The 15034-nt window shown below is 46.1% G+C and overlaps 1 protein-coding gene across 12 annotated transcripts in view; it reads right to left on the bottom strand.

Annotated features, from left to right (window-relative positions):
• The window catches only part of TMEM241 (transmembrane protein 241), a 158241-nt gene that overhangs the window by 15885 nt on the left and 127322 nt on the right, over window positions 1-15034 (bottom strand). For 3 of the 12 annotated variants that reach the window (XR_001897251.3, XR_002518643.2, XR_002518642.2), the window contains exons 15-16: window positions 7207-7631; window positions 1710-1882 (exon numbers count right to left, since the gene is read on the bottom strand). The exons of 3 other annotated variants lie outside the window; for them this stretch is intronic. Coding sequence is in view for 2 of the 9 variants with exons in the window: in XM_003914231.4 (XP_003914280.2) it covers window positions 7571-7631 (61 nt within the window). In the remaining 7 variants the exon portion in view is untranslated. Of the gene's footprint in view, window positions 1-1709; window positions 1883-5590; window positions 7632-8964; window positions 10637-15034 lie in introns of those variants that run through there. 6 more of the 12 variants (XR_002518645.2, XM_003914231.4, XR_002518644.2 and 3 more) reach the window with 5 other exon arrangements.

Below are 15034 nucleotides of genomic sequence, written 5' to 3' on the forward strand. Positions count from 1 at the left end.
CATATCTCACTCATTCACCCTTCACCTGAATTCTACAGCCTGGAGAGGCCCTCAGACTTCAAGGAGAACGAATCCCCCATACTATATGCTAAGCCGGTGTGTGTGATTCTGCACATTTTGGAAGAGAAATTCCTCACCTTCCATCAGCTCCTCAGGAGAATCCATCTTTGTCTCCCTTTTCTGCCTTATTGCCTTAAAAGCGTTTAACTCACTCTGAATTTTTTTTTTTTTTTGAGATGGAGTCTCACTCTCTCCCAGGCTGGAGTGCAATGGCGCATCCTTGACCTACTGCAATCTCCACCTCTTGGGTTCAAGCGATTCTCTTGCCTCAGCCTCTCAAGTAGCTGGGATTACAGGTGCCTGCCACCACACCTGGCTAATTTTTTTTTGTATTTTTTAGTAGAAACACGGTTTCAACACGTTGGCTAGGCTGGTCTCGAACTCCTGACCTCAGATGATCCACCCGCCTTGGCCTCTGAAAGATCTGGAATTACAGGCATGAGCCACCACACCCGTCATTTTGAAATTCTATTCCCGTGTTTGTTGCCTGTCTCTGCCACTAGAAAGTAAGTTCCAGGAGGGCTCATCTCATTCGTGGTTATATCCTCAGATCCTAAAACAGAGCCTGGCACTCAGAAGGTCTCAATATCTTTTGAATGAATGAATGATGTACTTTGAGCCAATGGCTAAGGGCTGTGGGTCCTGCCCTGCAATGGGGTCTGAACAAGGCATGGACCGTCCGTGGGGTCTTCCTCCGAGGACAGCGTCTGGGCTGAGGTCAGCTGCAGTGGAGAACGGTACTCCTAGAATAAGAGTCTAGACAGGGGAGGGGCTCAGAGTCCAGACTGGATCTGCCTGAGAATAACAGAGTTCAAGGGTCTCAGAGGGCAGCCCACTTATGTTAGCATCTTGCAGAAAGGGCAGGATGGTGGGCCTCAGCTCTATTTTCTATTGTTGCATAACATGCTGTCCCAAAACTTAGTGGCTTAAAATGATTTTACAATATGTCATGCTTTTGTGGCAGGTTTTCATTCAGGGACTGCTGGGCAGGGTGATTCTTCTGCCCCATGTGGCACTGACTGAGGTCACCTGATGGCAGTCGGCTGGCAGATGGGCTGGTATGGAAGACCCTGGATAGCCTCCTTCGTGAGTTGAGTGGTTTGGCAAGACGGCTGCAAGGCTGGGCTCAGTGGGGCCTGTCTCCTGGAGCACCCACGCCTGGCCTCTCCTGCACAACAGCTCAGGGCTCCCGAGGCAGTCAGAAGACCAAGGCAGACACTGCAAGGCTGCTTTGACCCAGCCTTCGGAGTCACATAGCACCATTTCCATCATACCTTATTGGCTACAGGCAAGGCGCAGAGCCAGCCCAGACCCAAGAGAAATGAACAGAACTGTAGAGCAGCATGAATACCACTGGGATGGAGGCAGGGCATCTTTGGAGACAAGCCACCGCTGCCTCTCTCCGGGCTGGGCTCAGGGACACAGCCTGAAGCCAGGGACATTGGGTGGGGCCAGGAGAAGCCCAAAAGTCTCACCCCTTTGACTGGCTTTCCCCAGAACAAGGATCAAAGGACCATTAAGTAACCTCAAATGAGTCCTAACCACTTGAACTTTCAGCCAATTCCATATCCTATTTCAATACTTTGTCCAAGGCAACTTCTCAATAGAGATGTCATGTTCTAAGCGTGACTAACCACTTACGGTATTACCTGCTTGTGCTTTCACCCCGATCTGTGACTGTACTCCCTTTTTTGGGCATGCAGACCCAGTGAAAAGAATGGTGTCCTCTCATGACATTGCCTCTCAGGGTCCAGAAGCTGCAGCTTTTCCTTCAACCTTCGAGCTCCTCAGCTATCTGAACATGCCATTGCCTGAAAACAAACTGAGAACCAACAAACAGTGGCTATGTGCTCTGGAAACACTCAGAGTGATAGTTCAGGTGAGAGCAGTGCCATTTCCCAAGTGCGCCTGGTTGCTCCAACCCCATCCACGAAGAGTCTCAGACAGAACCCGAGGGAGGAGGCCGGGGAAAGAAACTGGGACATGCTGGGAAGGCAGTTGCAGAGCAGGCCACGGACCCTGTCCGGTGGCAAAGGGAAGGAGCGTGGCCTTCAGGAAGAGTCATACATCACCTCAGAGATGTGAGGAATCCACACCTCAGCACTTCCTGCAGAACTGACAACCCCTGTGAGACACGGGGACCTCATTCCTCCTTCTCAACAGAACCCTCCAGCATGAAGGTTCAAAGCATGGGCTTTGAATAACCTGGGCTGGAGTCCCAGCTGGGTGGGCCTGGAAAAGTTACTGAATCTTTCCGGTCTCCTTGGTAAAATGAAGAGAATGTCCCCTGCACTTATTGGGCAGAATCAGTGACAGGAAGCCTGGAGAGTACCTAGCACAGTGCTTGGCATGAAATAGGCATCAGTAACTATCATCTTAAATATTATCATTGGGTCAGTCACCCCAGCAACCACCACCAACAGCCCCTTCTTTTGCCACTTCCCTGGCCCCAGTGTAGGTGAACTGCTCTAAATCAGCAATAAGGCCAGGCGCAGTGGCTCACACCTGTAATCCCAGCACTTTGGGAGGCCGAGGCGGGCGGATCACTTGAGGTGGGAGGTCGGGACCAGCCTGAACGACATGGTAAAACCCCATCTCTACTAAAAAAAAAATACAAAAGTAGCCGGGTGTGGTGGTGCATGCCTGTAATCCCAGCTACTTGGGAGGCACAGGTAGGAGAATTGCTTGAACCCGGGAGGCAGAGGTTGCAGTGAGCCGAGATCGCACCATTGCACTCCAGCCTGGGCAATAAGAGTGAAACTCCATCTCAAAAATAAATAAATAAATAAAAATAAATCGGCAATGACCAACAGACATACCTTGGGAGCCACATCTATGAACTCCAATTTTCTAGCAGTCACATTACAAAAGATAAAGGGAAACAAGAGAAAGTAATTTTGATAGTATATTTTATTTAGCCCAATATATAAAAAATATTAACATGTAATCAATAGAAAAAATGATGTGATATCTTACATTCGCTTTAAAAAACATTAAGTCTTTGAAACCAGTGCGTTCTTACACTTACAGCCCATCTGAATCTGGCCCAACCACACTCCAGGGCTCCAAAGCCACAGGTGGCCAGGGGCATCGCACTGGACAGCACAGGGCTAGAGGCACTGGGTAGACCCTTCCCTGTTCCAAGCTCAGTGGCCTGGATGTGGGCAGAAAGAGGAGTCTGGATCTGGGTTTAAGCTACAAGAACTCCCTCCCCAGGGGTAACACAAATATTTTCTGTAATACTCCCCTGCCAGGATTGAAGAGAACAGAAAGAAAGGCAAAGGAAAGAAAATAAATGATTTATTTTTCCTTTATTATCATTTTTAGAGACAGGGTTTGACTCTGCTACCCAGGCTAGAGTGCAGTGGCACAGTCATGGCTCATTGCAACCTTGATCCCTGAGCTCAAGCAATCCTCCTGCCTCAATCTCCTGAGTAACTGGGACTTATAGGTATGTGCCACCATGCCTGGCTAATTTTTATTTTTTATTTTTGTAGCGATGGGGGCTCACTGTGTTGCCCAGACTGGTCTCAAACTCCTGGGTTCAATCAGTCCTCCCACCTCAGCCTCCCAAAGTACTGGGATTACAGGCTTGAGCCACCATGCCTGGCCCTTATTTTTCTTTATATTCACAGCAGATAAGTAATAATACACCATTGTACACAACCTTGCCTCTCCTAATAGAAAGCACATTCTTTATTTATACCAATAAAAAAAGCCCCAAAATCCCAAGGCTCTGACTGGGGTCCAGCAAGGATTAAGGTCATCAGGCGCCAAACAGGATCCAAGGGCAAAGGGACAGTGTGGGGTTACCTGGAGACTCCCTGTGCAGAAAATGGGAGCTCAGGGCTACAGCGAGGGGGCCACTCCACTGTTCAGGTCTTTGGGCTCACCCTCCATTCAGTGCTGAACACGTGAACTTGGGCATAGAAGATGGTGGTTAAAGCTTGAATAAAAAGGCCCAAGAACCAATAGAAATGGAAGGAAACTGATAGCATACGGACGAAACGACTTATCCTCTGCTCTTGCTGGTGTCAATGTAAGAAAAGATCTGAGATTTTAAGAACAACGGGCAGGGGGCAACATAGTGAGACCCCATGTCTACAAAGAATAAAAAAGTAGCTAGGTGTAGTGGCATGTGCCTGTAGTCCCAGCCATTTGGGAGGCTGGGGTGGGAGGATTGCTTGAACCTGGGAGGTTGAGGCCGCAGTGAGCTGTGACTGCACCACTTTACTCGAGCCTGGGTAACACAGTGAACCCCTATCTCAAGCAAACGAAACAAAACAAACAAACAACAACAAAAAAAACAGGACTCTGAAAGACAATTCAAACAACCAAACAGCAACAAAAAAATACGGGCTTGCTAGAGAACCATCTGAAAAAGGAGCTAAAACTTCTCAGCAAAAGCTTTTGGGGCCAGTTCTGCTGGAAAGAGGACTGGGTTTGAACTGCATGGCTCTTTGTAGTCATCAGAACCTCCATTTGCTTAAATGGCACTTGGAAAGACAGGTATAAAAGGACACTTGGACACATGCCACTTTCTGCAAGTGGAAAAGAACTGGTCTCCGTTTTATAGCGTTTTATGGGAGCAAGAGAATAAGGACAATTCTAAACCCAGATTTTCTATTTGATCCTCAGTCTCTAGAAAGTTTGACATCCTAGATGAAGAACAAAAATAAGTTGAACATGGACACAGGGAGGGGAACAACATATACCAGGGCCTGTCATAGGGTGGGGAGGGAGGGAGAATATTAGGAAAAATAGCCAATGCATGCTGGGCTTAATATCTAGGTGATGGGTAGATAGATGCAGCAAACCACCATGGTACACATTTACTTATGTAACAAACCTGCACATGTACCCCAGAACTAAAAATAAAAAAAAAATTTAAATGAAAAAAACAAGTAGAGACTCTTCAAAATAAGAGGGTATGTCAGGCAGCTACTATTATTTTTCCTTCAAATTAATAAGTGTCAGGTACCTGTTTAATCAGCTGGAGGTTAGAAAAAAATAATACAAATATTTTTCATGGAAACAAACAACAAGACGAAACAACAACAAAAGTAAGTTGAAAGCCATGTGTGTTAAGGTCACTCTTAGCATTTTCACCTTACATGAGAAGCAGAGACCAGGAAAAGACAAGGGCATGAATTTAGGGTACTCAAGTTCCAAATACACGAATCCATTGCTATTTGTTTCTTTTTCTCTTTCTTTTCTCAACAAGTTGGGGAACACATGCAGAAGCAACAACAGCCACCGACTGAGCTGACGGTATTCTCCATGGGGCTGAGTATGGGCATGCGTATTTCCCGGATGCCAGGGCAGGGGGTCTCCATCAATACATGGGTACTCAACACTACGGGGCCTGGCTCCCTGCTTGAGGAGGACTCATGGGTCACCCTGAATGACCCACACTCTCTGACACCTGGCAGAGTGGTCAAGTATGTGAAACATCTCTTAGGAACAGAAATATTTAGAGTTAGTCATTATTTTTTTAAACTTTCTTGGTGGGTTCAGAAACAAGTGACCATTTTGTGTAAATTCATTTATGTTGGAACAATGAGAACACATGGACACAGGGAGGGGAACATCACACACCGGGGCCTGTCGGGGTGTGGGGGTAGGGGAGGGATAACATTAGGAGAAATACCTAATGTAGATGATGGGTGGATGGGTGGATGGGTGCAGCAAACTACCATGGCACGTGTATACCTATGTAACAAACCTGCACGTTCTGCACATGTACCCCAGAACTGAAAGTATAATAATAAAAAAAAGAAAAAAAGTTCATTTATTTTGACTCTTACAAAGGCAAGGAATAGAGTTTTTGTTGTTGTTGTTGTTGTAGTTGTTTTTGAGACAGTCTCGCTCTGTTGCCCAGGCTGGAGTGCAGTGGTGTAATTTTGGCTTACTGCAACCTCCACCTACCAGCTTCAAGCAATTCTCCTACCTCAGCCTCCCGAGTAGCTGGGACTACAGGCATACAATACCACATCAGGCTAATGTTTTTGTATTTTTAGTAGAGATAGGGTTTCACCATGTTGGCCAGGTTGGTCTTGAACTCCTGACCTCAGGTGATCTGCTTACCTTGGCCTCCCAAAGTGCTGGGATTATAGGCGTGAGCCACTGCGCCTGACCAGGAATAGGGTTTTAATACAATTTTTCATCTGGCCTGAAAAATATACTTCAGTGTTCAATGATGTGAAATCTCTGAGATATCAGGGAATGAAAGGGATTAAAAGCTTTAAGAAATATAAATATAAATATGTATGTGTGTGTGTATACATATACTATTTATTTTTTTGTCCAGGGAAGACATCTGTCAGTGCTCATAAACCCTGTTTCCTCTGGTGACAAGTCAGTAACAGCTTAACCTAATGGTTGGCAAAAAAAGGACATGCAGAATTCAATGCAACACACATCCTGACAAGTTTATAAGGACCACGAGAAGTTTAGAGGCAGGAAATGAATAGTAACATCAACCACAGAAAGTAACATCACTCACTCCAGAGTTTAAAATGCTGGTACACAGCATTTTAAGGGTAGGCCTTAGGCAAGCCAGCATGACAGCAAAGGACGGACGGACCCAGAGGAGACTCCAAGGATGTAAAATCATGAACGAAACAAAACATACAACCAAGACTCACCATAAAAATGATAACTGTGTGAGATAATGCATTTGTTAGCTAGATTTAACCATTCCCAAAGCATTGTGTTGTGCATGATAAATGCATACTATTTTGTCTGTCAATTTAAAAATAAAAATGAGAAAGGCCAGGTGCAGTGGCTCATGTCTGTAATCTCAATACTTTGGGAGGCCGAGGTGGGAGGACTGCTTGAGCCCAGAAGTTTCAGACCAGCCTGGGCAACACAGTGAGATCCCCATCCCTAAAACAATAAAAATAGAAAAAATGAGCCAAGTGTGGTGGTGCACACCAGTTACTCTGGATGCTGAGGCAGGAGGATGGCTTGAGTCTAGGAGGTCAAGGCTGTAGTGAGCTGTGATCGTACCACTGTGCTTCAGCCTAGGCAACAGAGTGAGGCCCTGTCTTTAAAAAATAATAATAAATAAAAATTTTAAAATTTTAAAAATGAAAAAAAAAAAAAAAAAAGACAACCAAACCCCTTAGGCCCACTACCTCGCACCGAAAGCAGTGTCTGGGAGACAGCATGTGGCATCCAGAGGTGTGAAGCTCAGTCGAGGTGAGTAGAGCCCGCCTGTGAAATCCTGTACTTCCTGTTTCTGCAGAACCAGCTTCCAAATGGGAAGATGTAACAGACCGCTCCTCTGCAGCGACCTGCAGACCCCCAGAAAGGGCGCTCCTTGAAGCAGCAGGGCCTCGGCCTCATCAGCCACCACCACATTCACGTGGGTGAGGGCGATGGCACTGCCCACCTGGTCTTATTGTCCTTGCATTCCTCTTTCTGACACATTCAACAGGGAGCTATGAGACCAGGGGCGATGTTCTCCCGCAGCAGCCGATGAGTCTCCTTCTCTTGACCGTCTTGTTCAGGAGCCCTTCCGCTCTGAGAAAACCAGCAAGGCCTCTCCAAGTGCACCAAGCAGGATGCTAAAACAACAGCAGAAGGTCAGCTCTCCACTCTCCTGGGACCCCTGAGCTGCCTGGCGCCCACACACGCAGGGCAAGGGGTGCCTCCCCTCCTTCTGCGACTGTGACTCATCACCAGCCCGGACTGCCATGCTTCCAGGTCAAGCCAAGGAATCGCTCCTATCACTCGGGGCAGACCTCGGGTACACATGGGAGGTGAGAAGGCTGGGAGGCGGGCTCGATACCTTCCCTCGGGGAAGTAGGTGAAGCATCCCACACATCCCGACCTGGTGAGGGTGAGCACTTGGGTTAGTGCTCTCTGGCAGAAACACAGACTTCCGGCAGGAGCGATCCCATAGACGCCTCTGGTGCTGTTGGCAAATTGGGCTGAGGGATAGGAAATCACACAGGTATCCATATTCTTAAAATTAAGGTGACAATCTCAGAATCTTTTCATGTCATGTAAACTACAGAACATTTAAAGGTGAAAATACAAGTGGGGAATCATCATTTTCCCACCAGCACAGAAAGACACATGGCTAGTGATCTGAAAATGAAAAAGCAGTGGGAGAACTGGAGACAGTGAGGGAAGAAGAGCTGAATATTTTAACATCCCTCAAATGTAATACAGCCAAAGTCCTCTCCACTTTCTATTTTGAACCTCGCCACAGACAGTCTATCTGAATTCCGTCAGTCTTCTGGGGCCTGTGCTGGGCCATCATCAAGGGGCTATGGTGGTAGGTATCTGATGGGGAGAGCCCTTTTTCAGAGGTGCCAACAGCCCTTTTGGTCAGACCCTTTCCTTCCCTTCCTCTCTCATCTGCCTACCCAGCACCCCAATCCTTCATACGCTCACTCGCAACACACACCCAGGCCATGGTGCCTTCGTATCTTGAATGTTTGTTGTGCTGAGTGTATAACACACACATAGGCTGTCCATGCTACATACCTGGTGGAAAATGTTCCTTTGGTGGGTGACCCTGACATACAGGTAACTCACACCATTTTCCACTTTAGTACAGGAATGAATTGACTATGAGTGGGAATATAAAAACAACATGCTTTAGGCGCCGGGTGCAGTGGCTCATGCCTGTAATCCCAGCACTTTGGGAGGCCGAGGTGGGCAGATCACAAGGGCAGGAGATCGAGACCATCCTGGCTAACAAGATGAAACTCCGTCTCTACTAAAAATACAAAAAATTAGCCGGGCATGGTGTCGGGCGCCTGTAGTCCCAGCTGCTCAGGAGACTGAGGCAGGAGAATGGCGTGAACCCGGGAGGTGGAGCTTGCAATGAGCCGAGATCGTGCCACTGCACTCCAGCCTGGGCGACAGAGCAAGACTCCGTCTCAAAAAAAAAAAAAAAAAAAGCAAAAAACCAAAAAACCAATATGCTTTAGAATCAGGCCAATTCAAGCTCTGATGCAGGCATTTGTTAGTCAGTTGATCTTGCCTATGTTTTCAGCCTTAGTCTCTCCATCTGTACCATGGGAGATAATCGCATCTAATAGTCTCTGTGAGGCTTAGAAATAATATATCAGAAGCAACTCACCCCTGTGTTTAGCCTATGATGGACAGTCACTAACATAGGATTATTAATATTTTCTAGCCGACTGCCCGCTGAGAGTAGCAATCCCCTCCTCTGTGGTCCTCCCGGTGGGCCACCCAACTTCTGCCTGAAGACTAGTGAGGGGCACGTCCTGTTGAGCAAGGCGAGCCTGTCCCACGGATGAGTGGCTCTGGTCAACTAGATTCACATGCATCTCCATGGGCATGTCACTTGTGGAAGCCACTGGGGTTGGCAGGGACTGGCTGAGGCATGTTCCTTCCCCATGCTGACCCAGGCAGCCCTTCATCACACTAACTCTACAGCAGAAATTTCTTACAACCTCGCCTGCGAGGCCAAGGCTGTTCTCCGGAGCTAGAGAACAAACGTACTCCTTCATCAGCTTGGAGACTAGGAGAATCCCCCAAACACCGTGATCTCCTCTCTCTGGTGATTAAAGGCTTCTGGGGGAAGGCAGCAGGAGACACTGGCCAGTGAGGTGGGGGGGCTTGGAGGATGTCCCCCACCTGGTTCACAATGGGGATGGAGGAGAGGAAGCCGAGGGAGATCAATGCCTAGTACCTTACTCCAAGTTGGGATGTACTTTGCTCTTTCACACAGAAATAAAACTATAATAGTGATAAGTTGATCGATTCTATTTAACTCACAATAATGTAGCTAGAACGAATGTCCATGTTACGAACCAAATGACTATCTGTGGACATCCCTAGATATGTAATCATCATTGTCAGCACTGTCTCTGTGACAAATTGTGACCCAAGTTCCCAACGACCCGATTTGGGAATGAGGCCCCTTTGTGAAGCTGGGAGCCTGCTTGTGCCTTGTGTAGCTCAGGACCCCAGATGCTGAAGGGTTCTATCACCTCTCCTCTTTGGAAAAGACATGACTGTGAAGGGGAGGCGTTCTTTTTGCACACAGGCTCACCTCCAAAGACCTGGCTTTCCCTTTTAAGTGATTGCCGTTCCCCTTGTAGCCCTTCAAGAGCATGTATGTCACCCTGCCAAGTTCCCGGGCAATGTAGAGTCACCGCGACCGGATGCAAGGGCTACACAGAGCTTTGGGTTTGGGAGGGTTTTATTTCTGCAAATGTAACCAGGAGATCAGACATTCTATACACTTTCCACTAATCCTCCTTAATCACCAGGGAGAAAACCAGGGTAGGGGCTGGCCCCTTGCCACTTTTACTCCCATAGCCTTAGAACAATGCTGGAGTGTAATAACCTTGCATTCTGTCCCTTGGCCTGAACTATTTCATGAAACACCAAAGCAGCTTAGTAAATACTAAAAATGAAAGCAAACCTTGGTTCAGTTTACTGTTAGGAGAGCCAGGGAGGTAAGCTTTGATGTTGTTTTCTAAACAGCAGGAAGGGCTGACATGTGTCCAGGAATCTTAATAGCATTACAACTATTTAAGTCAGAGCTTGACGGAACTGTTTGCAAATCTTGTAATCCCCATCATTCCTGAAATGAACAAACTTCATGTAACCAAGGCATAAACATCAGACTGCAGGGCACACATGGCCAGAAATATCTATCACTAGCTTCTCTTCCAGAGGTTTATTTTCAGCGCTTCTCCAGCCCTTCTCTTCCTCCTATGAGGGACCCAGGGGTCCATCTAAATTTTACATTTATTGTTATGGCTATTCAGTTAATTCCTGTTGAGCCAGTAGACAGAGGATGGAGGCTGCTTCCTTTACCTGGCTGCAGGCCCCGCACCTAATGCAGCACTCAATAAATACTGATTCAACGAATAGTGAAACTGTTAATATTTGATCCCCTTTCTCCCATCTAGGAGAAGTCCCAAACTATTTGGTCTAAAAACAGTTTGGTCCTAAACTATTTTTTCCTTTTTCTCTCTTCCTCACCACAATGTTTCTGCCCCATGCTCCATTCCTCGGGGCCCTGCTGAGTGAGTTCGTAATCTATTAAATTATGTTAAAACTTGAGAGGTAATGAGCAACGTTATCGACAAGGCCCTTCTTACATAGAATTTTAAAGAGGAGGTTTCAAATTTTTAATTCAAATGGAAAACTCATAAATTTCAGACACTGTGATCCTGAAGGCATTTTGGAGTGTGATGGGGGACGTTTTCTTTGCCCCTAAATTCATTCTTCCTATACATAGGTTTGGGCAGCCTCCATGAAGTTCCTTACAATTAAAGGGATAAGAAATCTTTACTCAAAGATTATATACGATCATTTTCTAAAGACTCTCGGCATTGGTGAGGTCTGTGCTAGGCTCAAGTTCAAGTGATCCTCATGGCTGATAAACAGCGATCAATGGCAAGTTCAGTGAATGATGTGCAAAGGGGCAAATGTGATCATCATGGACTCCTTAGAACAAGGAAGTTGCCTTTTGGTTATTCTTTTCTTTCCTTGTTCCTAAACTACTCCAAAGAGAAGGGTGACTCTCCCCGTCTACAAAACGGGATTCAGAGAGGAGGCACCATAATGAATTCCACTTGACAGGGATGCTGCTCTCAGGTCAGAAGCTTTCTCTCTTGTATGCTTCAAATCTCCTTTGCTGAATTTTGAAATAGAGGGAATTAATATTACATAAAACTGTTAATTAAAAATGAACAATTAAATAGAAATCTGGATATTCAAATTACTGGACTTGAAATAGATTGTTTTTATAATAATTGGCTGGATGAGAGCAGTTGTTTTTAATTAACTTTAAAAATTGGCCAACATTGGGTACTTAGGTTGATAATTGTTCTTGGATACAATATTTTGAAGGCTGGCCACTCAGTGTTGATTCAGCAAGTATTCAACACCAGACCTAGAGACACAAAGGTGAATGAAACACACCCTTTCTCCTAGAGCTGCTCACAGCCTGGTGGGAGAGATGGCGCCAGCCACCTGTCACTCAGTGCAGCCAGTGCCTACGGAGCCAGACACAGGCACAGGGGGTGGGAGGAGCAGCTGAGGACCTGACACTTGAGCTGATCCAAAGCTCTCATTCGATGAGCAAGTTCCTTAAGATCTTGCTGAAATTTCAAAAGGCATTTTCTCCACCAGCCCCCATGAACTTTAGACCAGTGATTCTCAACTGGGGTGGGACTCCTGGCAATGTCTGGGGACGTTTTTCATTGTTACAACTGAGGGGGTGCTACTGGCATCTAGCGAGTGGGGTTCAGGTTTGCTGCTAGACATCCTACAAGGCACAGAACAACCCCTCAAAACAAGGAATTATCGGTCTCAAATATTAATAGTGCTTTGGGTGAGAAGTCCTACTTCAGACGGCCTACTTTGGGCAGCTAAGCTGTTGTCCATCCAAGGAGGAGGATAATGACATATATATTTGAACACTTATCCCCTACACGGTGATCCCCCTGGAGTCAGGGAATGTGCCTTGCTTACTTCTGTAGCCTCAGAGCCCAGCCCAGCCCTTTGGTGGAATGCATGAATATACAAATATATGGATGCAAGGATACTGGCTGGGGCAGGGTCCTCCAGTCTCAGCCAGCCTAGGGTGGTGGAAGCCATGGTGGATTGGAGAGCACACGCCTACGTGAGGAGGAGGCAGCCTCTACTCATTCCAGAAACTGCTGCTGTGTGCAAATGCAGGCCCAACATTAACAGCTGCTCCACATTTTCAAAAGAATCTGGAAATCTGGATTTGTATGAGGAAATCACCCGATTTCAAAATGGTGATGACTAACTTAAAATTTGAAAAGCAAATGACAAGAAATAGTAACTATACCGGCACACACAATAGGTCCAAACAAAATAGGCCTGCAGCCTCTGCCCTTTGTGACTTCTGATCAGTTTAAAGTCCCATGCCACAGGGATCAGCCGCCACCCCTGCCTGGGCTCTGAGAGCTGGTCACCCAGCCACGCTTGAACATGCCTAGTACATGGACGAGGCAGACCAGCTCTGTGCAAAACACAGAGCTGAAGCACCGTCCACTCTTCTGGTGGTTCACTTTGTGGTTGGAAAATTCTTTCAGGCTGAAAACACACCATCTTTAACCTCAGGAGTCCTCAAAAATCAGGAAATTCCAAAGTCAAGGTTCCTTTTGCAATAATCACACATTCTGTTTCCTTGATTTGGGTACATACAGCCTGTCTTTCCATTTTTCTCAGGACATACCATAAAGTTCACAGGATATGAAACAGCCCAGAGACAGCCTCTTACAGACGCCTGCTTCCTTACTATTCCGACTCAGCTTTTCCTCACACTGGAGAGCTGTCTTACTCTTAGCTCTCACATTCAGTTCAATACCTGGGTTTCTTTGGCTCATTTTGAAATTCTGTACAAAATGTGGTCAATGCAGGCTTACTTGTAAGAGAGAAAGATATTGTCAAGAATTTAGGGGCTGGGCGCAGTGGCTCATGCCTGTAATCCCAGCGCTTTGGGAGGCTGACACGGGTGGATCGCTTGAGGCCAGGAGTTCAAGACCAGCCTGGCCAACATGGCAAAACCTGGTCTCTCTTAAAAATACAAAAATTAGTCGGGCATGGTGGTGCGTGCCTGTAATCCCAGCCACTTGGGAAGCTGAGGCATGAGAATTGCTTGAACCCAGGGAGGTGGAGGCTATAGTGAGCTGAGATTGCACCACTGCACTCCAGCCTGGGAGACAGAGCAAAACTATCTCCAGAAAAAAAAAAAAAGAATTTAGGCTAGGCTAGGAGTGGTGGCTCCCTCCTGTAATCTCAGCACTTTGGGAGGCTGAGGCTGGAGGATTGCTTGAGGCCAGGAGTTTGAGATCAGCCTGGGCAACATAGAGAGACCCTGTGTCTAAAAATACTAATACTAATACTAATAATACTACTAATAATAAAATAAAGAATTTAGACAAACACTATGAAAGCTAAGGATGCAGAAATTTGGGGAAAAGTCTCAAGAATTTATATATATATAATTATATATAATTTATATAATAAAATATATAATTCTTATTATATTATATATTATATATAAAACAATTATATATCAATGACATTTTATATAACTATCAATTATATATTAGATATAAAATACATATATTCTCTTTACAGAAAGAGAGAGAGGGAGAGAGAGACGCATGTATGCATATACGTATCTCAGGGGTTTCTTCTCTGGGCAGGTGGATTTTGGGATGTCAGTCTGCCTACCATTTGTGTCACTCCTCCTCAGAAGGACAGGTGCAGAGGAAGAGTGGGGAGACAGATTAGCTTCCTGCTTCAGAGCCCTAGTTCTGGTTACAAATCACTGAGTCTCCACTGGCTGCCCTGTCTTCCCAGGTGAGAGGCGCCCAGAACCCTTCCATCCCCCAACTCTCAGCCCAGTGAAGCCTCTTCCTCTGCATGAGGCCCAGTTCACACCAGCATCAGGGGCACCCTTGCAAACACTCCTGGCCTCTCTCCCTCCTTCAGTCTTCCTATTCGCTGGGCATTAAAACAGTTACTATCTGATCCATCCCATGAATTAGCTTTCTGATTTGCCCTTCCCTTGATAACCCCTTAAGTGTTGGATATCTTGTATTTCTTATGGTTTCCACATACTTTGCATACAGCAGTTACTCAATAAAAATGTTTAACTGATTGATATTATGGAGTTATACCTATGGTATAAGAAACCTATGACAATGAGATTTTCCTCCCTAAAAATGTCTACTGGACATTCTTAGCTTGCAGGTCAGTCCCTGAATAGGAATTAGGACTGTCTTGTGCTGGGTGACACTCTCTTTCCTCTGCTGTCAAATCATCTACATACTTTTTATGGAGGATCACAGTGGTGGGACGAGGAACATGTAAGCCAGTTTCCCTTACAGCTCATGAGCTTCCGCCTGTACATTATCTGCACTGCTGTAAATCCTTGGTGTTTTTCAATTCAGTTCTAGCAGGTTACGGGGCATTGTACACACAGAGACCT

The sequence above is a fragment of the Papio anubis genome, chromosome 19 (genome assembly GCF_008728515.1).
Source record: "Papio anubis isolate 15944 chromosome 19, Panubis1.0, whole genome shotgun sequence".
NCBI lineage: Eukaryota > Metazoa > Chordata > Mammalia > Primates > Cercopithecidae > Papio > Papio anubis.